The 27,654-nt window shown below is 40.9% G+C and overlaps 2 protein-coding genes across 3 annotated transcripts in view; both read right to left on the bottom strand.

The window, feature by feature from the left end:
• Window positions 1-27,586, bottom strand: part of PRKAR2A (protein kinase cAMP-dependent type II regulatory subunit alpha) — an 826,119-nt gene extending 798,533 nt beyond the window's left edge. Inside the window, exon 1 of the mRNA XM_085624357.1 lies at window positions 27,063-27,586. Coding sequence (XP_085480483.1) covers window positions 27,063-27,309 — 247 coding nt within the window. The 5' untranslated portion in view covers window positions 27,310-27,586. The remainder of the gene's footprint in view (window positions 1-27,062) is intronic.
• On the bottom strand, window positions 28-19,559 carry LOC146797352 (uncharacterized). 2 transcript variants are annotated; one of them, XR_014968474.1, is made up of 3 exons: window positions 19,462-19,559; window positions 12,926-19,117; window positions 12,210-12,581 (listed from the first exon to the last, which is right to left on the bottom strand). XR_014968474.1 is itself a non-coding variant. In XM_085624355.1 (2 exons), exon 2 carries the CDS (start codon window positions 17,325-17,327, stop codon window positions 15,993-15,995), a length of 1,335 nt encoding a protein of 444 aa, XP_085480481.1. In that variant the 5' UTR covers window positions 17,328-19,117; window positions 19,462-19,559; the 3' UTR covers window positions 28-15,992. The 2 variants fall into 2 exon arrangements, 1 of the variants encoding a protein (XP_085480481.1); XM_085624355.1 differs by having other exon boundaries at window positions 28-19,117.
• Window positions 27,587-27,654: the final 68 nt, after the last annotated feature.

Here is a 27,654-nt window from a genome sequence, read left to right as displayed (position 1 = left end):
AATTACTGTACAGGTTTAGATGCAGGAATGGGGACACTGAAGTCTCTCAGAAGTTTAGATTGAGAGAATTTGTTAAGTGAGCCTCTAATTTGTCAGTTTCAGGGTTACATGTTTGCAAGTATTTTCTTCCACCGACCCACACAGTCAGGGTGGCACCACTGTGGCCTTCACTGAATGTTTTCCTTATATGGTTTGATACTCCGAGTAGACTGAAAGTCATACTTTTACAGAAGGATGTGGCCTTAACCTCACCCCGAGAGACTTTTGACCTTCAGGTTACAAGGTCTCGGCCAGAGATACAGGCATTAGTCCGAACGAACATCCCGCTCCATTTCGGAGAAATGGTACATCATATCTTTAACATGTCTGATATGAGTGAGATAGTACACCTATTTTAAGAGCATATGTTCTGGACTATTAAGTACCTTTCAGATGATCTTCAGAGTTATTCCAGGATTTATACACTCAGTATTAGGAAGCAATTTTGGACGGCTTCCGCTGGTTCTACTACTTGGAGTGGGTATCCTGGTTTTAATTTGTCTGCTACGCAATGGACGTCCCAGTTTCCAAAGAGAAGGAAAAAGCACTCCTTGTGAGACGATGCTATGAACACATGGAACTACATCTGGGAACACCTCTGCTTTAGGATCGAAGAGAGCATGGTTTCCTATCGTTCAGATCAGTCTGGGTTGACTGCGTACTGCCTGTGCTCCGCTGCCTATTCTGTGGATACGAATGCGTATTGGACATATGTCTAACGCTGATCCGTTGCGCCACTGGACGTGGATGTACTACTGGACCCATTAAAGGCTCATGTATCGCAGTGTCCTCAGCGTATTCCAATGTTGATGTTGGCATTCTTAGAGCCCCCACAGGATGCTTCAGTTCCGGTCGGAATGGACACAGGCTATCTCAGGCTTACAGGCTACAAGTACTTCCTCAGCAACGGCTGTGGAAACTGCAAAAGATCACCTTAATTCTATTGATCTGATCAAAGGGATGTTACAGGAACTGTCGTTTGCTAAAGCAAGAAGCAGTGGCGTTGCATCTCCCACACAGGACACAAACATTTAGCTCTCTTTGTGATGGGAGCAATTCGGCCTTTTTCCAAAACAACCCATATTGAAATTTAACATCTGTTTGTTTTTAATTTTTCCATCGCTCACACTGAGCACTATGGCTTTTGGTGTGCTCAGTTGATCTACCAGTATACTGACAATTTAGAGGACTTGTAGAGTTTTTTGGTTTGTTTTACTTTTACACAATTTTTAAAAACACCATATTTTAAAATGTTTAAATACTCATTTTAGCAACGTCTTTTAATGATTTTAAACAGGCATATTTTAGCACTTGGTAATATTGTCGTCCAGTCGGATAAGGAGTGGGTGTTATGAGCCCCAATGTACCCCAAAATAGGCCTAGGTATTTACTCAACCTTTTACCTGCTCTGGTGCTGACCTTTTGCCTAGTTAGGTGCTGAAAAAATGTGTGGTTTTCTTCGAAAACTAGCCTCATTTATTATGCATGAGGGTTCTTAGTATCACAGCAGGATTACCACAATCTACATAATAACTGTACAAAAGTCACCACCATTGCCATCCTTTGCCGACAAGCCCACAGTACCATGACACATCTAGGTAGAACCCCTGAGGGTACCTTTTGCGTATACAAGTCCCACATCTTCGCTGGGCAAACCAGAGGAGAAAAAGCTTTCATGCTGACACGAGACACTCAAGTCCCTGCCTGCAGACAATCCAGTATGCAGTGGTCTGACATCCCTTGCGGGGTGTCCATTTCGAGACCAAGACGGGGTCCTTCGTTCTCTCCCTTCAGGTAATGGGGTTGGCTCTTTCCTAGGGGGATTCTTGGCTATACACCTTCACACATGCTAGGTACATTTAGGTACATCTAGTAAGGGTTTGCATTTTAGGAGTACTCACGATTATTGCTATGAATATGCCTGCATATATTCATTGTTTTAGCACCATGGTAGAATTCTACCCTTTCTTTACTCTGTTGGTGCTTATAACCATATACATCTGTCTAATTGTTGTTGCAGCAAACGTATTTTATACTAGAATGACGCTGGTTCAATAAATGCATATTGAAAAATGTCTCCATCATTTATTCTGTAGATCTCTGAGACCGAGTGAGCACTGATGACTGAGCGAACAGTACTGTACTGTTTTCACGATCCCTGAGGGGTCAGGGTTGTCATGTTCAATGGTTGCCAGAAACTAGTCGCTCCTTGGTAAGGTTGTGGGGCTTATAGTGGCACTGTGAGCTAGCTGGTCTACATACTAACATATCCTTTGGGTGTATCCGGAATCAGTCTGGACACCAATCCCTTAGTTTATGTTGTCTAAACACGCAGATCCTATATGTGTTTGTAGGAAAAATAATAACAGAAGCGTGGCATGTGTCCCAGTTATGTATTCATTACTGATGTGCACGTTGTAATACTGTGTTATTGAATGATTATAACCTGGCCTGTTTTTGTTGAATTATTATCCATTCTAATAACAGAATATAAAATAAAAATGTTGAGTTAATTTCACACTTGGTTCCAAGCCATGGACTGAGCCAGGCCACTTTGCCTTCCTCTGGATGACCAACTAATTATTCTGTGTTTTCTAGTGAAAGGTTATTTGTTCAAGGTTGATCTTCAAGCTAAACGTCAATATGTTATAGAATGGAAGTGTCCGCCCAGTTCATTCAAGTAGAATTATCTAGGGATGTTGTGTGTTGCCCCCAGCTGTACTATGAAGAAAATCCCATAACGAAGCAACAGATAAGGCTGCAACAATAAGGAAGCTGGGAGTAGGGCCCAATTCTTGAATAGTCTGCATTTGGACCGTTAAGCTGCTCTACAATGCACAGAATTATGAAAAGTAGTCAAAGACGGTTTGTGTTGCAATTGGTGAACTTAACAGGCATATTAAAACATTACATAGCAGATACTTTTGACAAAGGGCTAGTATTTTCATTGAATCTTTACGAGCACCTATGAGCATGCACATCAGTTTTATGAACAAAAAAAGCGTAAAAACAAGAGGTTATGAAAGTAAAACAAACGAACGTGCAATGAATAATGAATAACACTGTGTTTATACAACTGGCTAAGACATTCAAACAACAAGCCCTTACTTACCAAAACATTTATAAAACCACCAATTACAATATTGTTGTGTCATCAAAGTAAAGGGATCAAAGAGCACACGCTGGATCAAGTTTAACTAAATTATTACTTAAGCTCCTTTAGTTAAACTCAGGGCCAGAGAAATTATGTGCTTTTGCAGCTGATTGTGACATGCGATGTGGAAGATGCTATTAATATACTATATTGCAACAGATAGAATACCTTTATGTAAATACTAGTCTAACATTGGGACTACTTATCTTTTTTTTTGTAGTACAACCCGAGGATTCTCTTGTGGGAAATTCCTCAGAGTATGATTTAGGATACAATACACCTACAACCTGGATTGGAGGAGTGGGTATCACTACAGGTACTGGGACCGGGAGTGTCCTTAAGAGGACCGGCGTGACCATAAGATTGGGCACATTGTAAAGGCCAAAACATGTTGACCACCGGGCAGTAAGGAGGGCTGTAAGGGTCACATAACTCTAGCACCACCATCCTTCACGTTTTTAATCCTGACCGGGGGATCCAGGAATAAAATAGATTTAGGGATACCTCAGAGTTAGTTTTAACATACACCACTCTGCACCTTCACCTCCACTGTTCCCAGTCACAATTTAGAAATATTGATTTCTTCTTTTCTTTATGTTGTGTTCGTCTTCCCCAACTCTATTGCTCCACCCTAGGCGTTGGCTGCACCAGTGGGTTTTGTAAGCAGCCCTATGATGAAGCATGTCACACTTCGGTGGGAGTGAGGGCAGTATTAAGACACACAGCACGTTTCCACATTATATCACAACACCACGTGCATTCACTCCCTACTCCTCATAGTGTGTTTAAGTATTTGCTTGGGGGTTCGGAGTAGGTGAGCACCGTACCCTCTCCCCTTCTTTTGTGTGTGAAGAATGTTCTTGTCCCAACTAGTTGATGCCTGCAGCCTTTATGCTGGGTCATATGATTATGCGTAGCTAGCAGTTGGCCATTGTGTATTGCTCCAAGACAGCGAGATAAAAGGGGTACAGGTGTTAGCAGGATGGGCTATCTCCGAATTGATGAGGGAGAAGAGCTGTCATCCAACACACTTCCACGTCACAAAAACTCTGCCGAGCACACTCACAAGGGGTTTTGAAACTAGTCTTTTGTGACCTCACACAAGCTGGGGCCAAGGCAGGGAGGAAGGAAATTCCAAACACCTATGAGGTGGAAACCTCCAGAACCTTCTCCTACTTCAAAGTGGGCACCAGGGACAAATAACGGATCCTCAGATCTAACTGTTCAGTACACCTCTGTAAGACTCAGTAGCACTGCTGTGCTGCTCTGTCAGAAGGACTGCTATTCAGTTGCACTGCTGCTTGAGTAAGTATGATTGGCCTGCATTTTGATCCAAAGACCACCAGAGTGACTCCAAAGGCCAGTTAGCTCGTCTCCTGATCAGAGCCTCATGTACTAGGGAAACAGCCCTCCATAACTGAAGAATGTATATTGCCATTGCCAACTGGTCACGCAAATGTACTTATTAGACAGCAGGTTCACAATGCAAGTAGTACCTTCACGCATGCCAGCCTGGTTTCCATAGATATACAAGTCACATTTCTACCCAAGCTTTCTTTAAACCGAGTGTAATGAGGAGAGTTTGGCTTCCATATGGGACACGCAACATTTTTTTTATATAAAATACTTACCATCGATGTTTCTGCATTGCCAAGTGGTGTAATTAAAATTGTTACTATAACCCGCTTTCATAATTCCTAATTTTTCAAACTTAGATAAGTGGAACGGTAAAAGGCTGAGTAAACCTTGCTTGAATTTGAACTTTTTATGAAGTAAAGTTATATGAAATCCAGCTGGAACTTACAAATTCTGTCTGTGTCACTTTGTGTTCCATTCAGTTGCACTATACTAGGCGATAACTGTTGCAATGGAGTTAAAATTGGGAATTTAAATGTGCAGCTTTATATCTTTCAATGGCTATTTAGAGAATATCGGACTTCGCAATACACTTTTCACCTGGCTAAACAAAGTCAAGCAACATTGTCTGAAAGGCTGACGATTCTCCTTCTGGATCATCTTAAATTGGCTGCTGCGTGTTTGTGGCTGGGAAGACTATATGCAATGAGTTGTGCAATAATGTTTCTTTTAAAAAACATTTGATTCTAGAACAGGAGAATGATGAATGTGCAGTGCATCACTGACACGTTTATTTGAACAGAGGGGAGAAGTTAGCACATTAGAGCATTGTCAACTTTGCAAATGAACAGAATCTTATGTTTACTGTATTGTAATCTATGGTGCTTCCTCTAGCGGGCACACGAGTTGCTGTGATGTTTCAGTGGTGTTGAAAAGTAGTGGCTTTAGACGCGGAAACGACAAGCTAAATTACCGGCGTCTTTCTCGCAATTTTAGGCCTACTGCCAAGTGTTACTATTAGGTCATCATCTGTAATGCAAACTGATTCAGACGCCAGAAAAGTGGTTCAGTGCTTTGAGCACAGGCAGCCTGCGAAGTGTTAGTCCTCTACAATATATAATAACTTAATCAAAATCGGCCTGCAAGGACACTTAGGTCTGTCCCCTACTAGTCTAAAAGGGCCGCCTCTCGCATCTTTTTTTTGGTTCCTGGCTACCCAATCACTCTGCAGCATGGCAAACCGCCCCGATCAACCCCTGCTGTAAACTCGTAGCATTACAAACAAGGAGGAAAGAGGAATCCTCCCAATATCATACAGCATGTTGTTTTAAGAACTGTGTGGCTTGTAATGTCCCTTGCTGGATGTTGCCAGATCGCTTGGACCCTCCATTTCTACACTGAACCTACTTCGATCCTGTAAGAGGATCGAGTGCTTCATCTGTGACTTGATGAACAGACAAGATAAAACGAAATGCCTGACCGTGGCAGGCATGGCCACCCACCGCCAACCTGTTTTAGGATGAACAGCGATGGAGACCATGGATGCATGGTGGTTAACCGACAGTAATGTAAGCGAAGACATCATCGCAGTGGGGTATTCGACGAAGTGCCAGAAGAGATATCCTAATCACCTGAGCACGCCACCACCTTCTCCAATGGGCTTCCTGGAGTCCAGGTGTCAGGGGACAAGTGTTCTGTGCATGCCTGAGAGCCACGGGTCAATATAGGCGAATGACCACACAGGTCATGTCCATTCATGTATGAGTCCTGTGCAACAGGCGGCAACAGCGTACAGCTTCAGCACAATGCACTTGTCGGTATTTTTGGGAAAGACTGTACGTACAAGAGTCGGTGACCTGGCTGGCAAATGTCGCTGCCACAGGAGTTTCAGGGGTGATATTGGTCATCATCATAGATTGTTGGGTTACTAAACTGTTTGGATAGCTTTTTTTTTTTATTATTCGTTATTCCATTTTTTTCTTTAGCACATAGGGCCAGTTTATACATCACGAGAGTCACTTTTCTGTCTGAAGGAAGTGATACTTTACTGGCCAGAAAACAGTGGTAAACTGTTTAACTCTTATTTAATTGCTGTTGGGAGGGAATAATATTTTCACCTGCAAGGAAATAAGGTACGTTTCATTGCTTGGGAACAGAAAAAAGGAACATACATGAACACATTTCGAAGTCAAGGGAATGGAGGAGAAGATCAAAAAGATGTGTACGAGAGAGCGGTAAAAATGAGGGAAGGCTTTCTCGTTTGCGCATTAAAGAGTGGAGGATAGCAAATGTTTTTCGCAAAGTTTCAAAGAAAGATAGAAGTGGAAATTGGAAGATCCTGGGAAACTAGGCGCTCATTTGTGATTTTGGCAGTCATTGAATTAACAAGAGACCTACTCCTCGTGAGTGTCAATCACCGTAGAGTAAAAGAGAAATAATCAGCGAGAAACCCTGAACTGAACGAGGCAACAGCAACTGCTGAGGACACTGAAGACATTTCTGGGTGGGTGAAGTAAATGAGGGCTGGCGGTGCTAGTACCGAAGCTGTGAATGAGTCTGCCAGATTGAAAATAAAAATCTCACTGGTAACAAACTAGAAAGGCAATCTAATGACCACCTCCCTGACAATAAGATAGGACTTTTCCCAGAAACGCTGACCATCCAGGAGGATGAAGACCTCAAAATCACATCTCGGATTCTCTGAAATAAGACTCTGAAAAAAAAGCCTAGACCACATATGAACAGGCGTGACTTATTCTTTTCACAGCGAAACGTCATCAAGATCCAACCCAGATACAAGCTGGAAGACCATAATGCTCGAAGCTTGAACTCAATGGGGGCTCTATATTCCAATGCCTCTACACCTACAATCCTGACTCGATAGGAAAAAGGACAACTCCCCCACCCACCCCCCAAAATAGGGCAGTGAAGGGGTGAGTAATGTTGAAAATCTCTGCAACTCAGAGTGGAACCTTCATCTCACAATCCTTCTAAAGTGGGTGATGAAATCGGCCTAGCCCCAACTTCTCAAATCTGACTTTCATGCTCCATACTTTAAAATAACCCAATTGTGTATATATCCCAACTTAATCCTGCAATCACAAGGCCTCCTGAGGAAACTATTTAAGCATTGCGCAGAGGCTTCCGACTACTTGAGATGCTCGTGCTCAATGCAGCATTTTTTCCACTCTCTGCCAACGGCACAGTCCCAAACCTGGTCGGCCACTACAGACTGCTCCAACACCATGCACTCATTTTGTATTCAGCAAACTATATATTCAGCCTGTTATCACAACTTCGAACTAAAAAGCCAAGAACAACTAATTCAATAACAGAAAAACTACAGCTACCTTATTCAAATAAAACCAACCCACTCCAAGACCCAACCAACTTCCCACCATAATACATGTAAGAAAATTGTCATATTGCAAAACAGGTCCAAACTCAAACAAACTAACACCCAACCCACAGAGTCAACAACCTACAGCTCTCTGAAATGTATGCTGCATAATTGCAAATTAGCTACAATTCACTCATTTGACATCAGAGACACCCTGACTTTTAAGGATGTGGACTCATTAATGCAACAGGTCATTCCCAACGTTTGTTAACACCAAGATACTTCATCCTTAGAGCAGACATATAAAATAGGACACTCATTTCTAAAATTATTGCGGCTCTCAAATTACAAATGCCTAGTAAAGGAAATTAGACCAAATAACATATCAATCATTTGCAATATCGTTTCTCTAAGTATCCGTCAAAATCAGTTATTTTCAGAAAAAAATTCATGGAATCTATCCTACAAATATCGAAGATACAAGTAGCTGGATAAGTAGCTCAGTTAGTGATAAAGAATGAGAAACAAAAACACCTATGCCTTGGTATTCCAAAGATTTAAATAGGGAAAGGAAAGCTGAGTGCTGGGAATAAAGTGGTACACAAATCAATCCAACTTGGATTAGAAAAACAAAACTCTAAATAGAGCTAAGAAACTTTACAAAAGGAACTTCTGGAAGGCCATAGTTTCCTTTCATAATAATCTCAATGGAGCAAACAAAAAAATAAGCCCAATAAACTATCCCACATTATCAGCAATTTAGGAAAACACATCTCATCTCACTGTTATGGACATCTTAAACAAATGCTAACTATTCATCAACTTATTTTAACACAAAACATACGGCTTACAGATTAAACAGGTAGCACTTGCTACCATAAGCCTAAAAGGGAAATTTTCTAATAAATGGAAACATTTGATCTCAAATCCAAGGATTCTCTATCACAAATGTTGACAAAATGTCAATCGTCCTTGCATAAGGAAGAGCATCCCCCTTCCACCCAACAGTCTATACATTGCACATATCACCTTTTTGGCAACAGATAATAAATTGCTCACTCAAGGGAGGAACATTCTAAAAGTTTTTTTAAAAAATTTAAGGTAAAAACTTTTCTAAATAAAAAAAAAGTGCTCCGATGACATAAATCAACTAAATAACTTTGAGCCCCTCAACGTGTTCCTAGTGTGCAAAACTATAGAAAATGTTTAGAATACACAATCGAAAGAACACCAATAAACAACCTACTTGACTCAAAGTAATGTAATTTCAGGAGGACTAGAGAATGGAAAGAGTTACACTAGCTGTGCTGGATAATGCTCTGAAAATCAAAAGAATTTTATTTTTAAATATTTTTATTGAGAGTTCGTGCAAATTACAGAACTACAGAATTGTCAAGTAAAGTGCATTTTGCAAAATAACCAGAATACTCAGGTTGCTTTGCCAGTAGACAACGTAGATGGAAAAAATACAGCATTACATATCAGCAATAAATAACGATTTAGAAGTAAACATATCTCATCAAACTTTCACATTACCCTGATGCAGACAGAGTGCAAAACAATTAGGCGTAAACATAACCAAACAATCTTTCCCATCGCCCTGTTGCAGAAAAGAGATGGAGCAGTCATACAAGACAATTACAGATCACAATTGGATAAAGTGCTAAATATTGGGAATGAACATATCCCTACTTTCTTCCAATAACCATATTGTAACCAAGAAGTAAGGGGCCAGCACATATAATATAAATAAAGAGTGTATAAAGTGCCTGAGAACGTACGAAAGGGTAAGAGTAGGTTGGGGAGTCGACCTTGCAGTCTAGGATTAGCTATTCGAAATGCCATTTCGCCTTCTCCACAATGATAATAAACATTGGCATAAAAGGGCAGTTTTCCCTATCTCTACCCTATACCCCAGCGTTTCTCGTACTTTTTTTATTGAGCCTGATCTTATTGCATATTTTTTTTCCAATTCTTTGATTTTGCCTAATTTTGCTCTCCATGCTTGAAATGATGGTACACTATTGGTTCGCCAGCATTGTAGAATTAGAGATCTTGCTACCAATGCTGCGATGTATAGGCATTCTTCTTGTATAGTAATATCGGGGGAGCAACCCAAAAGTGCAATAGATGCATCAATAGAAATAGAAGGGTCTAACATGGATCTCAGATAAATTTCAATTCCTTCCTACAAACTACTGATTTTCGGACATTCCCAAACAATGTGTGACCAGGTGCCAACACCCTCTTTTGAGCAGCGGAAACACCTGTCCTCAATTTGTGGGTATATCTTATGAAGAAAAGCAGGAGTCCTATAGTTCAGCCATTTTGAGTAGAATTGCATACGCTTAAAATGTGTCGAGTGCTGATGCATCAAGTTTGTTAATTCTGTTCCAGGTAGATTTTAAGACCTGGAAACCTTCCCTTTTCCACCCTCTATCACAGATTTTTTCATATAGTAGGAGAGGCTTGTTTTCTTCAAAACGTTTAACCCAGGCACTGATCTTCCATTGTATTGGTGAATCAAAGGCTTCACTGATACTTGCTCTAACGGATACGTTTTTTTATATCAAATTTTTCCAACAGGGGTTTTGTTTCTAATAAATGACCATTTTAAGATTGTTTTGGAGTTTGAAAGCCCTATTTTGATCTCTGGCCATGACTTCCAATAATTGCCTATATTAAAATCCTGAATCTGTACATACCAGTTTTTCCCTATTGTTTTTAGAATACTAGTCTCCAAAGAACATCTTTCCCCCATGTAAAAATGGGACAGTCAACTTGAGCTATTGAATCTTGGGATACTAATAATTTTAAAAATTGAGATTTTTGCTTAAGTATCCATTGGAGTCTTATAGCGTACTTTCTTAGGGCTCTTGGTTATTCGTGTAGGGGTCAACAATATTATATTCCTTTAAGATCTTTTTCATGAAGACGTTGTCTGCCTCCTGAGGGTCCAAAAAGAAAAATCTGAAGCTATAGTGTGCAACGGTCGCATGATAATAGTTCCTGATATTTGAAAGGGACAGCCCTCCTTCTGCAACAGGGTGGCCTAAAGTGCCAGTCTTGGTATCTTATTCGACCATAAAAAAAGAAGAAAACATGCTATGTCTTTAAAAAAAGTTGCTTGTAGTGCACACGGAGCGGCACTAAAAAGGAAATTAAAGAGTGAAAGAATAGACATACGAATTAGTGCTACTCAACTTCATACCAATAATGGGAGATGGTTCCATCGTGCTAGCAGGTGTTTCACTTTTTTCAGCAACAGGATATAACTTAAATGGAATAGATCTACTTTCTCCATCACGAAAATCCCCAAGAAACTCTTTGGGCAAGTGTTATATACAGGCCTGAATTCTGTCCATAGAGAATCAATAGAACAATTGCACAATATGATCTCTGTTTTGGATTTGTTTATTTTATATCTACTTATTGCTTGGAAATCCGAGAAAACCCTCATGATTTCCTCCTTGGTGTCTGTTTTTTAATCCAAAAAGAGGACAATGTCGCCGGCAAAGAGTTTTATATTTGTCATCCCTGGAACAGGGACCGCGTACGCTTTTTTCTGTCTAATTGCTATTGCTAGGGGCTCTATAAATAATGCAAATAAAATCGGAGCGAGAGGACACTTGTCTAGAACCTCTTTTTATTGGACATGTGCCTATATTCACAGAATTGATTAAAATTTGCGCCTGTGAGTTCGTATAGAGCCGTCTTATTAAATGTATAAACTTCTCTGGGAAGCCAAATTTTTCTAAAATCAAAAACAGACAATCCCATGAGACTAGGTCAAACGCTTTTTCGGCGTCTAAATACCAGACCTGCGCCTCAGTCTTATTTATGTAAATAAAATCCAGTGCTTCTAACAAAAAATTTGTATTGGTGTGGAGCGGTCTCCCAGCTACAAAAACACACTGATCCATCCCAATAGGTGAACCTACCATTCTATTTAGCCTATTAGTGAGGAGTTTTGTAAATATTTTGTAGTCAACATTAAGAAGACTTATATGCCTATAGGAATTCACTTTCTCACAATCTTTGTCCTTCTTTAAAATGCTGACCACACTTGTAAATAAAGGGACCCCCTCACGATTAATTAAGGTCTAGGAGCTTGAGGGGAAAGTAAACAGTAATATGCAAAAACACTCCTCTGTGACCTACATTCCTTTTAATCAAAATTTAATTTGTACATGGGCTGATCAACAATTGTAAGCCTAAATGTTACACATATTAAATCATATTCACAAAGACTTTTTTGTTTTTTTTATAAAAATATATTCTTTTTATTCATTTCACAATGTCATTTTTGTAGTACATAAATCTTCATTATTTTCTAGCATGTGAATAATCATTTTCTATTGAAATAAACATAAACAACAATTTTTTGGGAAATTGTACAGAATCTATAAGACCTCAGACAACCTACTCAGCAACTAACCAATCAATGTTCCGAACCACACTCGTAACTCAAGTACACTCTCATTCATACTATACACTTATACTTTGTTGGTATAGGGAGTATCAGAATGACAAGACATCTCCAGTAATAGGTATGGATGGAAATAACCTAGATAGGTCAGGGCGCACGTGGTCTACGCGCGTTTCGGTGGGATTACAGAAAGGAAACCACCTTCATCAGGACCTCGCCCAACTAAGGTACAGTGTCGTTGGATTTGTACCGAGTAGGGAAACCTAAAAACATGACAAACAAATATATATTATTTTATATTCAGCCCATGTTTGATACAATAATCATTTTCAAAGACCGATAATGAGTGGTGTATTAAACCCAATAAGTTGTAGAACCCTGAGATAAAAGAAAAGACACCCTACATATGTGCACTCTAATTCCTAATGCAAGTGATCAGCATTTATGTAGAACAGGAAATAGTATAGGCCCAAATGTACCCAGTGGTAACCATCCATATGTTAGAGAAAGGATGGCTGAGAATATGATGTACACAGTGTATATAGAAAAATTAAAACTAGTACGATCTATGATCTATACCAAGATGTTATCAGTTTCTATCCCTTACTTCTAGAGAGCAGGTAGAAATTTCATTCTTCAGATTTCTACTGGAGCAATAGGGCACGTGGCTTCTATTATGATCGAGGCAAACGCAAATTCTAAGAACAAATGAACAATGGAATCAGTGAGTATGGTATCTGCTTATTTCGAAGGTCAGTTTGATATGTGACCCTTCTGGAAAGAGGGAAGCCAGATAATAGTTGTAATACCTGATAGGTACGCTAGACTGGATTCCACTAATCTGACGCGGTGTTTAAAAGAGAGACGACAATGTGTTGTACATCATGGCATTCTACAGACATAAGGTAGAAGAAAAAGGCTATCTAAGAAAAGTGCATTGTATGTTGTCCTTTAAACTGTTTTTTGAGCTAGGCACCGCTTTATTATACAATGGTACTGATACAACTGATTAAATTGTCACATACTCACTGCATGCCAACTGGATCCTAGGATCTGATGACCGGAAAACTGTTCCTCATACAGATTTTGCGGGGTGTGCAGCAATAGCTGATATTTCTTGGAAGTGCATAAGTAAAGACCTCCTAGGGATGGAACATATGGAAGTAGAAATTTGGCAAAAGTGTATTTGGGCATAAAAGGAATGAATGCCGATATTAGTCTATCATTAAAATACATTGGAAACTACAAAAAGCAGTTTGTTGTACATTTAAGGTCTTTCCCTTCGTCCTATGTTTGTATAGAAAAGACCGAAAGAATACGGTTAGAGTAGGCATACCTAGTTTAAACAAGCAATAATCATGCCTGTTGTAGTGCATATTCTAGCTTGGGAATGATGTAAGTTTAATGCCTTTTGAAGATGTCACAGATATGCGCATATTTGCTCCATTAGTATGCGGGTACAGTGCGTGTATAACCGCCTAAGATACACATGAGTATCAGTGTATCACAAATTGATAGCTCTTTGGAAAATATGTACCAGCATATACAGAAGATGGCACAAGATAGCAAAGGATTTTACAACTGGGGCTTCATGTATGCTAGAATCACATTACGTGGTGGTATCTGCTAAAGATGAAGCAATGTTCTAAAAATTCAAAATGACGGAAAACCAAGGGAAAAGGCTTTTCCCAGTATGCAAATTATCAAAATGACACCCGAGTTGATTTAACGTAAGGGGTTTACTAGACATGGGAAGAACCGCTACTACTTAGTCTAATCCTATATTGCTCACCTTTTTTCCTCGGTCGATTCTTCTGTTTTGGATCAGCAACCGTCTCGTCAGGGTCAACAACGTCTCTCGCCACGTCTCGAAGAGTCCGTGATTCAGATGTTCGAATCCGCGTTTTTAAAGGGAACGCCGCGCATGCGTGTGGAGTATGTGACCTGATACGTAGGGTCAGAACGTGCTAGTGGGCATAGAAGATGGACTGCGGAAGTAGAGAGAAGACAATTCTCTAATTTATGATATTATCACGCGCTCCAAAACGTATAAGGAAAAGACCAAAAGGTAGTTCAGTGTGGCACTAGTCATAGAGGTGTGAAAATAACAATACGAGAACTAACCATACATGGATGAAGACATTGGAACAAACCGCATTAATTCGATGACGGAACTATGTTTTAAACAAATGGAATTACCCTATAAATACCGCTAAGGACATGAAACTAAAATGTACTTGGAAGAAGGATCTAGCAAGTGGCCCTGTCATTGATGGGTTGCATTGATAAGATGGCAAGACTATGAATTTGACAAGTAGGATTACCTAGTGAATACCGCTAGGGACATGAATCTGAAATGTTTCTTAAAGGATAGACCCGCCATGTGGCCCTATCACCGATAAACTACACAGGTAAGGATAGATAACACGGGTAAAAATAGAAAATCTATATTAAAGAAATGCCGATAAACTAGGGCATAAATACTCAAAAAAATCCATTGGGGGCAAATGTGTAGTCCTATAGTGGTATATGAGGCTAAATGGCCATAGCTGTGTAGAATGGCCTGTGATCCTCATGCGAGCTGGCCAATCACTACTACTGATGACCAAAGATTACCAGGTGGGTAGTACAATGGGATCACTATGGTTTAGTAAGATGCTTGAGGTTAATCTAATTCCAGGATGTTAAAAGGCCGGTGTCAACCAGCACGAGACTATAATAGAAGAATCTAATGGGTAGAAGTGTATATACAAACAGATCTAACGGTTCGTAACATTCCATATAATTTCTTCGTTTAACCCGTTCTTAACGCTGTCCAATGAAAAAATCCAAAAAGTTTCTCTGCGTTTACGCACCGTTTCATTTGATTGTCCAGGTTTGGTTTTAATTTTTTCCAGGATACACCAGCGAAGATCTTGTTCGGCATGGTGTTTATCCAAACAGTGAGTGACCAAAGGGGCAGACACTTTTTTGGTGCGTATAGCTGACTTGTGTTCGCTGTATCTCGTTCTGAATTCTCTACTGGTTTCCCCTATGTAGGCCAGCTTACAAGGGCAAAATATGATGTAAATAATGTTGCTGCTTCTGCAATTACTCAGGTCTTTCAATTTGTATATTTTTCCCTTGTAGTCAATGGTGTCAGTGACTAGAGCAGTATTGCAGGCATGACATGATCCGCACCTATGATTCCCCAAAATCGGTGGTAATCCAGTAAGACTGGTCTGTGCACATGTTTTACGAGCCTCTTGTCTAGTGTGTACTAACATGTCCCGTAGGTTTCTATTCCTCCTATATGCTATTATAGGTGGTGGAAGTACCTCGCCGTCATGCACATGGAGAATTTTCCAATTTTTGGTGATGAGGTTTTCAATTTTGTAGTTTAATTGGGAATGGTTGATAACACAAACTGTTTGGTCCTTGGGAGGGCGAGTCTGACCATTCAGAAGTGCCTCTCGATTATAGTATTTAGCTCTTTTAAATGCTGTTCTGATAAGTCGATGAGGATAACCTCGGGCCAACAGACGTTTTTTTAAAGCATCCCCATGAAAATGGAAATCTTGTATTGAAGTGCAGTTGCGTCTTATCCTGAGAAACTCTCCAAAGGGTATGGAGTCTTTCTGGCAAGTAGGGTGAAAACTTTGATGTTGTAAAATGGTGTTTTTGGCTGTAGGTTTTCAGTAAAAACTTACTGTTAGTTTTTCTTCTGTACCTTGGATTACTATATCAAGAAATTCCACTTGTACATTACTAGAATGCGAGGTAAACTTGACATTTTGGTCACTGGCATTAAGCCACCCAATAAACTCTTCAAGTGTCTCATTGTCACCCTTCCAAACAAAGAAAATGTTGTCGATAAAACGCTTCCAGAGACCAACATTTTCGAAGAAGGGGGCTACTTCATTGAATATATGGGTGCGTTCCCATTCTCCCATATATATGTTGGCTATGCTGGGAGCACATGATGCTCCCATGCTCGTGCCTTTCACTTGCTGGTATATGAGATGGTTAAACTCAAAGAAATTGTTAGTGAGAACTATTTCCAAGCACTGTAGTATGAAGGCATCTGGTCTATTTCCCGGTGTTCTATTGAGAAGCGATTCTACTGCTTGTAAAGCTTGACGTTGGGGGATATTGGTGTACAGTTGTTCAATATCTAGAGTCACCAAAATTTCTTTGTTTGGATCAAACGGTGTACCCTCAATTTTTTCTATAATATCGCCCGTGTCTCGTATATAAGAGTCATAGTTTTTTGTGAGGGGGCATAAGAAGGTATCAACGTATTTAGATAACGGTTCTGTACTGGATCCAATCGTAGAAATAATAGGTCTTAGGGGAGGATCTAAGACATTTTTGTGAGTTTTGGGAACTCCATATAATGCTGGTATAGTTGGGCAGGATTTGTTCAAGAACTGATATTCCTGCTGACAAATGGAGCCTTGTTCATAAGCTCTTGTGGTGATAGTCCGGATAGTTTGTTCAAGTTTACCTAACTCTCTAGGATGTGACTTGCTGTAGTGTTCTTTGACTGCCAACATGGCTAGAATTTTCTCATTGTAGTTCTCCTGATCCATAATCACGATACCTCCTCCCGTGTCACAAGGCTTAATAACGATGTTCTTGTTATTTTTGATGTTATTGAGAGCCTTGTAGTCTGAGAGTGTTAAGTTGTGTTGTTTGTATGGGGGGACTTTAGTAATGCGTGATATTTCCTTTAATACTGTTTTTTCAAAGATATCTACCTCTGCCCCCACCATCTCAAGGGTGGGTGTAAACGTGGAAGGTGGTTTACAGGACGAGAGGTTTTCTTCTCCTTCTTCTACTGATCTCTGCATGAAAAATTTTCGCAGTCTGATCTTTCTGAAGAAAGCAAAGATATCCTCATGTAGTTTAAACGAATTAGGGCCAGTACTAGGTACAAAGGACAGACCTCTTCCTAAGAGATTAATCTCATCTGAGGTGAGGTGTTCTGATGATAAGTTGAAAATGGGTAATGTATCTGTATTGGCCATATCTGATCTGCTTACGTCCTCCAATATTGCTGGTTGCGTGTTTTGAGATATGGTTGTGGATGTTGAGGGGCCATTGAGGTTTGTTGGTTCCCCCGATCCTGTCCCCAGCGTCTTGTTCTCCCATACTGTTGGCCTCGGTGTAAAAAAGGAGATTGTCCTCTGTAGGTTTGCTGATTTGTTTGCCTCCCTCTATATTGCCTATAGTTGTATTGGGGTTCTTCAGAACCTTGGAAGTTGTCATTGTCTGAGTCGGATGAGTAGGTATCTGAGAAATTAATGACCGTTCTTCTATTGTTTCTGCCATGATTTTGGTAAGTAACACCTCGATTCCAATCTTGATAATAGGATTTTTCTAAATATGGGTAGGCCTTCTCTTGGGTGTACCACCTCACATCTTTCCTCAATTTCTCAGTTTTTCTTTTTATTAGGTAGTCTTCAAAATCTTTCATCTCAACATTCATTTTCTCTAACCTTGTTTTTGCTTCTTCCAAGGCCGTAGCTGTTTCTAATTTTTCTTCCAGTTCTTTGATCTCTTGGCTAAGAGCCGACATAACTTCCCTAGCAGTTTCAATTATTAAAATCATCCAGTCCCTGGAGCAGCGGTTAGCGATAAGTGACCACCGCTCCAGGAACTTGCGGATTTCAACAAAGAGTGCCGGAGCATTACGAACCCTCAAGCCTGAGGGAATGACACCTGCTCGTAAATATTCCAGCATGAAGTGGGCATGGGATTCCATTCTTTTCATTTTCTTTCTTAAATTTAATAGGTTGTTCCATTCAGAATTATCTCCCATCAATGGTGTAGTCGGGTCTCCTGAACACATGACTTGGCCTATAAGTGTGGAAAAGTTCTCGTCAGAGAACCCAAACGTTTTGAGTCCCTCCATATTTTCGGAAGATAGATAAGTAAGGGTATATAACTCAACCCACAAAAATCATGGAAAATGGAAGACCAGTTAGTGAAAACTTGCTACTTGCTGGTGTGTTACTAAGTGGAAATCTCAGAATGTGCCTCGTTAATCTCTCAATAATAGATCAGATGTTACCAATAAATAAATACACCCGAAATGTGTACACATGTGCTAATACACCAATTCGAATAATACACCAACTCAATTAATGTGAAAAGTTCACAATCCCACAGTTGAAAAACTGTGAATACACTTGTAAATAAAGGGACCCCCTCACGATTAATTAAGGTCTAGGAGCTTGAGGGGAAAGTAAACAGTAATATGCAAAAACACTCCTCTGTGACCTACATTCCTTTTAATCAAAATTTAATTTGTACATGGGCTGATCAACAATTGTAAGCCTAAATGTTACACATATTAAATCATATTCACAAAGACTTTTTAGTTTTTTTTATAAAAATATATTCTTTTTATTCATTTCACAATGTCATTTTTGTAGTACATAAATCTTCATTATTTTCTAGCATGTGAATAATCATTTTCTATTGAAATAAACATAAACAACAATTTTTTTGGAAATTGTACAGAATCTATAAGACCTCAGACAACCTACTCAGCAACTAACCAATCAATGTTCCGAACCACACTCGTAACTCAAGTACACTCTCATTCATACTATACACTTATACTTTGTTGGTATAGGGAGTATCAGAATGACAAGACATCTCCAGTAATAGGTATGGATGGAAATAACCTAGATAGGTCAGGGCGCACGTGGTCTACGCGCGTTTCGGTGGGATTACAGAAAGGAAACCACCTTCATCAGGACCTCGCCCAACTAAGGTACAGTGTCGTTGGATTTGTACCGAGTAGGGAAACCTAAAAACATGACAAACAAATATATATTATTTTATATTCAGCCCATGTTTGATACAATAATCATTTTCAACGACCGATAATGAGTGGTGTATTAAACCCAATAAGTTGTAGAACCCTGAGATAAAAGAAAAGACACCCTACATATGTGCACTCTAATTCCTAATGCAAGTGATCAGCATTTATGTAGAACAGGAAATAGTATAGGCCCAAATGTACCCAGTGGTAACCATCCATATGTTAGAGAAAGGATGGCTGAGAATATGATGTACACAGTGTATATAGAAAAATTAAAACTAGTACGATCTATGATCTATACCAAGATGTTCTCAGTTTCTATCCCTTACTTCTAGAGAGCAGGTAGAAATTTCATTCTTCAGATTTCTACTGGAGCAATAGGGCACGTGGCTTCTATTATGATCGAGGCAAACGCAAATTCTAAGAACAAATGAACAATGGAATCAGTGAGTATGGTATCTGCTTATTTCGAAGGTCAGTTTGATATGTGACCCTTCTGGAAAGAATGTTTATTTCAATAGAAAATGATTATTCAGATGCTAGAAAATAATGAAGATTTATGTACTACAAAAATGACATTGTGAAATGAATAAAAAGAATATATTTGTATAAAAAAACAAAAAAGTCTTTGTGAATATGATTTAATATGTGTAACATTTAGGCTTACAATTGTTGATCAGCCCATGTACAAATTAAATTTTGATTAAAAGGAATGTAGGTCACAGGAGTGTTTTTGCATATTAAAATGCTGACCACTACTGCTGTGCGAAAGGATGACGGAGGGTCATCCCTTTGTAGTAAATGGTTTGCAAGATTTAATAATTCAATATTAAGAGTTGAGGCAAATCTTTTTAAACATTCCGCGGGAAAACCGTCTGCCCCATTACAGTTAGGCACAGAGCTTATACCCAAGTTGAGTTCTTCCTTCGTGAAATCAGCTAACAATTCCTCTCAAAAGTTCCTGTTTAGTGTAGGAACTGGCAAATTGTGCAAGCAACCACGGTTGGGTTCCGAGGGTGCAGGATAGTCTGATAAATTCCCTTATAGTGCTTAAGGAAGACCTCGCCTATGTCCAATGTTCTGGTTGAACGTGATTTAGTTGAGTCATTCCAGATATATTCGATCCTGTTATGCACCTGTTTCTCTTTTGCCTGCAGGCTAAAAGATTACCTGTATATTCTCTATCTTCATAGACTGTCTGAAGGTAGGTCCTGCTTGCTATATCACTTAGCCCGTAATAAAATTCTCTAATTTGTGTTTTTGCTTCTAATAATTCTTGCTTAGTGTTTCGACCCCTAGTCATGATGTATTCCAGATTCGCTTAGGCAAGTCTTGTTTCAATCTTCATTCTTTCCTCTTTTTTAGCCCTTTGTTGCGTGATATCCTTCGAAGTGATTATGCCTCTTAGTGTGGCCTGAAATGCCTCTCAGATTACATTAATTGGGGCGGAATCTTTATTTATATAAAAAAGGCACGAACCTAGATATCTATTTCTGGGCACCCTAATTTATTTGCTAAATTAAGTTTATTAAAATGCCATCTTCTTGATGCACTTTCGGCCGTACTCCCTACATCGATTTCCATTTTGATTAAGGCATGAGCCGAAAAGGCATTTAGTAAATATGAACATATTCTAATTACGAGATTAGAAAGAAAAAAATAAAGAAATAAAATAAAATCAAGGATGACAGATACCTGCACCCTATTCCTTACTGAATTCACCTCAGCTTTCGATATGGCTAACCAGGTTACCTTTCTTAATACTCTATAAAAAAGGATGGGTATTGGTGACTTGGTTTTAAACTTATTTAGTGACAAGTCTAATACAGTCAAGTGTTTCCTTTACTCATAGGCTTCCTAAGGCTATACTGACCCTTACACTCTTCAACCTATACATAGAACCTCTGACTGAAGAATTGAAAGATATCAATCGGTCTGAATGTCTACCAGTACGCAAGTGACACTCAGCTATTTCTAAAAAAAAAAAATGCCTAAAACAAGAGACAGACCCTGAACTTGACCATGGAAGAATTAGATCTTGGTTCTCCAAACACTTCTTAAAAACTAAATCCAGGCAAAACGGAGTTGCTGCTCAAGTCCTAATAACTGCACCCAGGCTTTCAATCTGGCCTTTAACTCAATCTCTATGGATAACTAGATGATTACTGTAAATAAGGCAACATCTCTTAGTTTCATTCTTGAGGAGAAATAGCTTACGAAGGATCCCATTAACTACATGGCCAAAGATATGCAATGGAAACTATACAACTTACGCAACAATAAGTACCTTAGTTCTTTCAGGACTATTGATTTGCCATGCACAAAGGCAACCATAAGTAAGCACTTCAACCCTGCAAGGTATCATGCACGCAGTGGTGATTATCTCATTTAAAAAAAATCAGAACATATCTTTCAAGCTCTAAAATTCCTAAATGAGTAGTTTTGTGCTCTAGCCAGAACAATAACTAAGTTCAGAGTTTTTTTTCAGTGAACATAATTAGCTATATGCCCAAACCTGAAAAAGACCTGAAATTCTCAAGGTATGGTGCACAGTGTAACTCTCATCCCCCTGTCGTGTGCAATATTTTGGCCGATGTTCCTGGGGAAAAAAACAGAAAAGGGCTAGTCTAGCAAGAGGAGAGCGTAGCAGAAGGGGAGTGAGTTATGGTGCACTTTGTATCCCGTAACTGCAAAATTAAGAGGTTTTTTTTTTTTTTTTTTACAGTTTGTGCTTGTTGAACCATATCTCACCTTTGACTGCTTTTTTTCCCAGGGACTGTTTACGTTTTTTCTGATGCACTGTATTCACAAGTCCGAAAATTTATGAAATTAAGAAAATCAAGAGTAAGCTAAATATGATATAAAAAAGTGCCAATGTTATTAGCAATCAAAAACGTTTTGACCACCCCTCCTTTAAATGCCTGCTTTTACTGGATCTGCACAAAACCTGAAATTCCTTCACTGGTGGTAACTTGCAAACTGCCTGCCACATTTCATACTGATTCAAACGATGCCAAAATTATAAGAAAATTAAGAATGAATTGCCCTCCCACAGATTGGCACAAACCTTGGTATACACCAGAAAACTATTCTTTCTAAACATATGAAAAATGTTGTGCAGACGTATTATAGGATGCCCAGGTTATGAGCAAATTAACACTTTTTAAGCCTCTTCCTTTTTTAAGCGTAAACCCATGCCGCCAAGTGGATTTGCACAAATTTGAAATACCCAAGAGTAAGTTCAACATGCTTAGAGCCTGCCAAGTTTCAAGCATATTTATCATGAGATACCAAAGTTATTAGCATATCAAAAATGATTTGATACTCGCCCTTTAACTTTGTCCCGCCGGTTGCATGTGCACAAAAACTGCACTGTGTCTCACTTTCTAACTACTAGCCACATTTGAGATTCATCAAACTGCGTCAAAATTAAAAGTAAATGAAACTTTTACTGCACTGCGTGTCCTTTAACTTAATTGCCCTTTATGGACTAGCAGAAAGCTTGACATGCCAATAGAAAAGTATTCCTTCTAAACAATGAATACAATTATGTGCAGATTCATCACACACTGCCAAAGTTACTAGCAAATTAGCACTTTTGCCCTGTCCTTTTAATAGTTACCTCATTTTGATGAAACTGCACGAAAAACCAAATACCAATAGTAAATTCAAAATGCTTAGTGGCAAATTTCATGCATATCAGTAAACAGTACTGTAGGTAAAACAAAACCAACTAATGTTTTTTTTACCCGTTATGCTACACAAGCCCATCCTACACATTTTTCAAACGCCAATATATTTTACTGAAAGAATTTATAGCAAACCACAAAAGAAACACGAGCAATGTTCTACATTCATGCCAAATTTGGTATAAATTCATTCAGCAGTTTAAGCTGTAGTGGCAAGGAACATTTTCTGTGGGCTCTAAAATGGAATACACTTCTTTTTTTACATCCATCCCTTTTATCCCTGCATGAAAATGATCATGCCGGACCTTAACTGCATACGTTAAGCAAGCGTCACATTTTGTGCAAGTCTGCCCATTAAGACCAAAGTTATAGCCAAGTCAAAAAACTGCCTTTTGAATGGAAAGTGTGGCTGAACCATAACTGCACAGCAGTGCAATATATTAAGTCCCCCATCAACCATCATCTGCTTCATGCAGTATAAACTTAAGAAAACAAAATAGTGATTGAACAAGAGTAAATCTACAACGATCGACCCTAGAACCCATTCTTCTTCTTATCAACATGAAACCACTGAGCCTGGCTCTTAAATACAAAGGGATAAATTCACATTATTATGCAGTTCATACTCATATGTAGCTAAAGTTGTTGAATATACAAGACATCGACATCCTAAGAAGCTGTATTTCCCGCCTAAGAAAAACACTGGATGAGAAACAACTTCTGCTTTTGAACCTGGAAAAATACAGTTCCTACTAATATCAACACCTACAAAAAGAATGTGATCTCGTTTCCTCAATCTCTTCAACTTTGAAGGCTTCTCATTCTCACCACTTTCCAGATCATTGGGCTACATGATCAACGAGGCTCCTACTTTCAGCTCTCACATCAATGAAATAGCCAAAGCGGTGGCCTCCCCTCTCAAAAAGAAAATCTACCATTATCTTCTTAAAGTTATGCACGCTCTCATCTCACCAATTAAATTCTGAAATTGAGTTCTAGCAGGTGTACTGAATGCCCACCTAGCCCTTCTCAAAGCTATCTTCCATCTAGCTGTCAGGTTGGTTCATCAGGCAAAAAAATTACATCTCACCTATTCTTAGAGCCCTCCACTTCCTTCCTATTCTGGCTAGGACCAAGTTCAAATTGTGCATCCTCGCCAATAGGGACAAGAAAAACTGCCTGCTACCTCGCAAAGCTCCTTTCCATCTCAAGATGTCTTAGAAGCAAGGAATCACTATTGCTTGAAGCCGTTAAATTCAAAACGTCCGCCAACAACAAACATTTCTATTCATTTCCTGCTGTATCAGCCTTGAACGTGCAACCACACATCTTCAGGACACTCAATTCTCTTTGGCTTTTAAAAAAGAATTGAACAAACTACTGACTTTCATTTCGGTCCTACATTTACTGAGAATTGATTTATTCAATATGACGGAACTCTTTTTTTAACTGTTTTAGGCAAATATGTAATAAATTGTTATTTTTTCTTCTTCACCCCCCCACAAAGCAACTGAGAAGCTAAAATAGTGTCATTCCTTCCAAATGAAGCAACCCACTTATGCCACCAGCTTTTTATTTGATAAGCACCTATAACCATCCACAGTTTTCACAGGAGTATGTGTGTTTAAATAAATACATTTTGAACCTGTACAAACTCTAAGACGACAAAGCAAAGGTTCTTAACTTTTTGATTTCTGTGCACCCCACCGAATCATAACTAGAATCCAGGAACCATCAAGCGATTTCTTCGATTTGAGCCTCAACAATAACACAAACATTACAGAAACAAGTCTACACTGTTCGAACTCAGCACATCTACTTTTCCTCTGCATCTTTAAATAAGAGAGTTACTACATATTCGTATAAGATCCATTTAGTATTCACAAATCAGTAGATAATCATGTGCAATCAGAGCTCTCAGCATAAAGTGGGACAGAAGTAATAACTGCTTTGACACTGGCTCAGACAGTGTCAGTGCAGCAATTGAGCTTGGTATGGACAAAGTTAGTGATCAGCCTGAGTCTTTGTGTTAAAAGGTGAAAAGAGTGTTTGCATAAAAGCTAGACCAGGTGCTCATTATGGCAGAATATAAACGGCCTACTGGGTAGTGGTACTCTGCCTGTGGAAGTATTTCAGTTCTGCTGTAAAATACAGGCACGCCCCTTTTCCGATGCAAGTGTAGGTGTTCGGGAGTTTAAGTGCCTGCTCATACAAAGCAGTGTATGAGAGAACGTGGAGCCTGAAAGAGACTATGGGGCAGTCTGCCTGTGTGTACATGCAGTGTTCACTGAGCCCTTAGAACACTGGCTAAGTGTGTAGCTATGCGTGTTCCTTTTTTTTTTTTGTAGAAAATCAGAAGTAGTTCAAATGTTTTTAAGAAGCTGATACAGGTAAGAGCATGACTGAATGCAAACAGCAATTGTGCACATTCACACACACTGTCCGAACTAGCGGTCAGCTTCTGACTAAAAACATTTTTAAGTGCTTATGGTTATTTTTTTTAACATCTTTACTTACTTTATTGATACTTATAACAAGTACATTGGGGCAATACAACAGAGATCAGGTAAATACTTGAAAAGCCCGCTGTATGGCACTCCCCAATGAAGACTAAGAGATTGAGACCCAGGGTGGACAAGGCTGAAGGGGCAGAGCGCAGAAGGGGCAGAGCGCAGAAGGGGCAGAGCGCAGAAGGGGCAGAGCGCAGAAGGGGCAGAGCGCAGAAGGGGCAGAGCGCAGAAGGGGCAGAGCGCAGAAGGGGCAGAGCGCAGAAGGGGCAGAGCGCAGAAGGGGCAGAGCGCAGAAGGGGCAGAGCCCAGCATGGGCAGCAAAGAGGGCAAGACCATATTCGTGCAGGGAGGAGAACTCAGAGCCCCTCTGGACCACACAAGACAGCACAGTCCTCCATGGAAGGCGTAAAGAGACAGGGCCATGCTAGATATGGGTCATGTGCCAGAGCACAAACCCTGCTCCTCCCAGACCCTCGGATAAGAGCTTGCCAAGGAGACCTGGAAAAAATAGGCAGGAAGACGAAATTTGTCAGAGGCAGAAATCCTGCCCCCTCCTATGCCTTCCAGGACCCAGCATACTAGGTAGGATAACAAGGCCACGCAGGATAAGCTGGCCCGGGTAGGGTACACACTAACAGGAGAAGTCGATAAAAGAGAAGGGTAAGTAGTACCACTTAAAGGCTGTTTGGTAACAGCTCAGTATCTTGAAAAGTCTAAACTGCCAAATGGGAGTGTAGGTCAGGGCTAAAAACCAGGGAAGGCAGAGTCAGGCAGTCGAGGTCCTGGGTGATGGTCCATTTGAAAGGAAGCAACATGTTGAGCAGGATCAGCAGGTCGGGGGGGGGGGGGGACTTCCGGACAGATAGGGTTCTGATTCTACAGGGAGGGATGGAGGCAGGGCGTATTGGCAGGTAAGAGGCGTGCCACAGCCTGCCAGGTAGGAGTGCAGTATGTTCTGCCAGGAAAAGGAAGGACTAAAGTAGGGAAGCAGATTCTGCCTGCTACAGCTCAATGAAAGACAGGAGCGGGTGCAGAGTCTGCAGGGAAATAGGAAAGGCAGTCTGACAGGTGGCAGAGGCCGTCAGACAGGAGGCATTGTCAGCAAGAGGAACTGAACCGAGTGACCCACTGTGTGAAAGACACAAGTAGAGAGGAAAAGACGGAAGAAAGAGAGCATGGGGCGGCAGGAAGAGTATGCCTGTCAGGACTTGATGAACGGGAGGAGAGGAAGCAGATCCTGTCAGGCAAGCAGGGGGGCAGTCTGTCAGGCAGGAGTAATGTCAGTAGAGGGGGTCCGGGATTCGGCAGACAGGAGGGACTGACAGGAAGAGGCTGCTAGACAGGCGCACTGACAGAAAGGGGGGGCATGGATGTGGCAGGAAGGAATGACATGAGGGGTGAAGGATTTTGAAGGCAAGAGGGACTAACAGCAGGAGGCTGACTGACAGGAGGGGGGGGCAGGGATTTTGAAGACATGATGGACTGGCGGGGGGGTCAGAGATCCAGGTCTCATTATAGACAGGGGTGGGCCAGAGAGATGGGCAGGAGAGGTAGATTTTGACAGGAGGGGTATCCCTGCTAGGAGTGGACGAGGGGGCAGTCTTGCAGGAGTAATGACAGGCACGCAGAGGCGTGCAGGCAGAGCCGGACGTGTCAACGAGGCGTTGACATGCTGCAGGGGAGGCAAGGGGTCTCTGACAGCCCGCACACCCGGCCCCGGCGCCTCCTTACGTTCGAAGTCCGAGTCGTCGTCCTCATCATCCTCGCCGTTGGACTCAGTCTGCATGGGCTGCTCCTCCGCCTCGAAGTTGACGTGAGTTTTGTGCCCGCGGCCGCCATCCCGCAGCTGCTTCTCCTCGCGCAGGCGACTGAAGTACTGCACGGCGAACTCCACCAGGTCCGGCGGCCGCTGGCGCAGCACCTCCACGGTGTAGCCCTGCAGCAGGTCAGTCAGGCCGGCCGGGATCTCGATGCTCATGGTGGCGGTAGCGCCCGGGCGTCTCCGCGCCCCGGGGCTCAGACAGACAGCAGAGCCCGGCTCCCCTCGGCGGCCCCCGGACTGTACTCTCCCGCCGTTCCCCCACTTGCCCGGGCTAACACTCCTGTCAGAACCGCGCCGTACCGAGCGCCGGGAATGGGGAGCGGAGGCGGCTCTGCAAACCGGACTGCGCAGGCGCAGCGCGCGGCAAAGGGAACGAGGCCGCGCGCACACGCTCGCCTAACGGTCTCCCTCTCCTTTCTCCGCGTAGGGGAATGGTGGGAGCCCGGCGCGCGCGTGCTTTGCTGACGTCACACCGCTGTTAGGAGGCGTACGGCACTTCCG

This window comes from Triturus cristatus, chromosome 9 (genome assembly GCF_964204655.1).
Source record: "Triturus cristatus chromosome 9, aTriCri1.1, whole genome shotgun sequence".
NCBI classification, from domain to species: Eukaryota; Metazoa; Chordata; class Amphibia; order Caudata; family Salamandridae; genus Triturus; species Triturus cristatus.
Note: the sequence above shows the minus strand (reverse complement) of the source record. Positions and strands in the feature narration are given on the sequence as shown.

Bases quoted from the DNA above. Each gene is read 5' to 3' on its own strand.
- LOC146797352 (XM_085624355.1), bottom strand. From the start codon at position 17,327: ATGGCCAATACAGATACATTACCCATTTTCAACTTATCATCAGAACAC.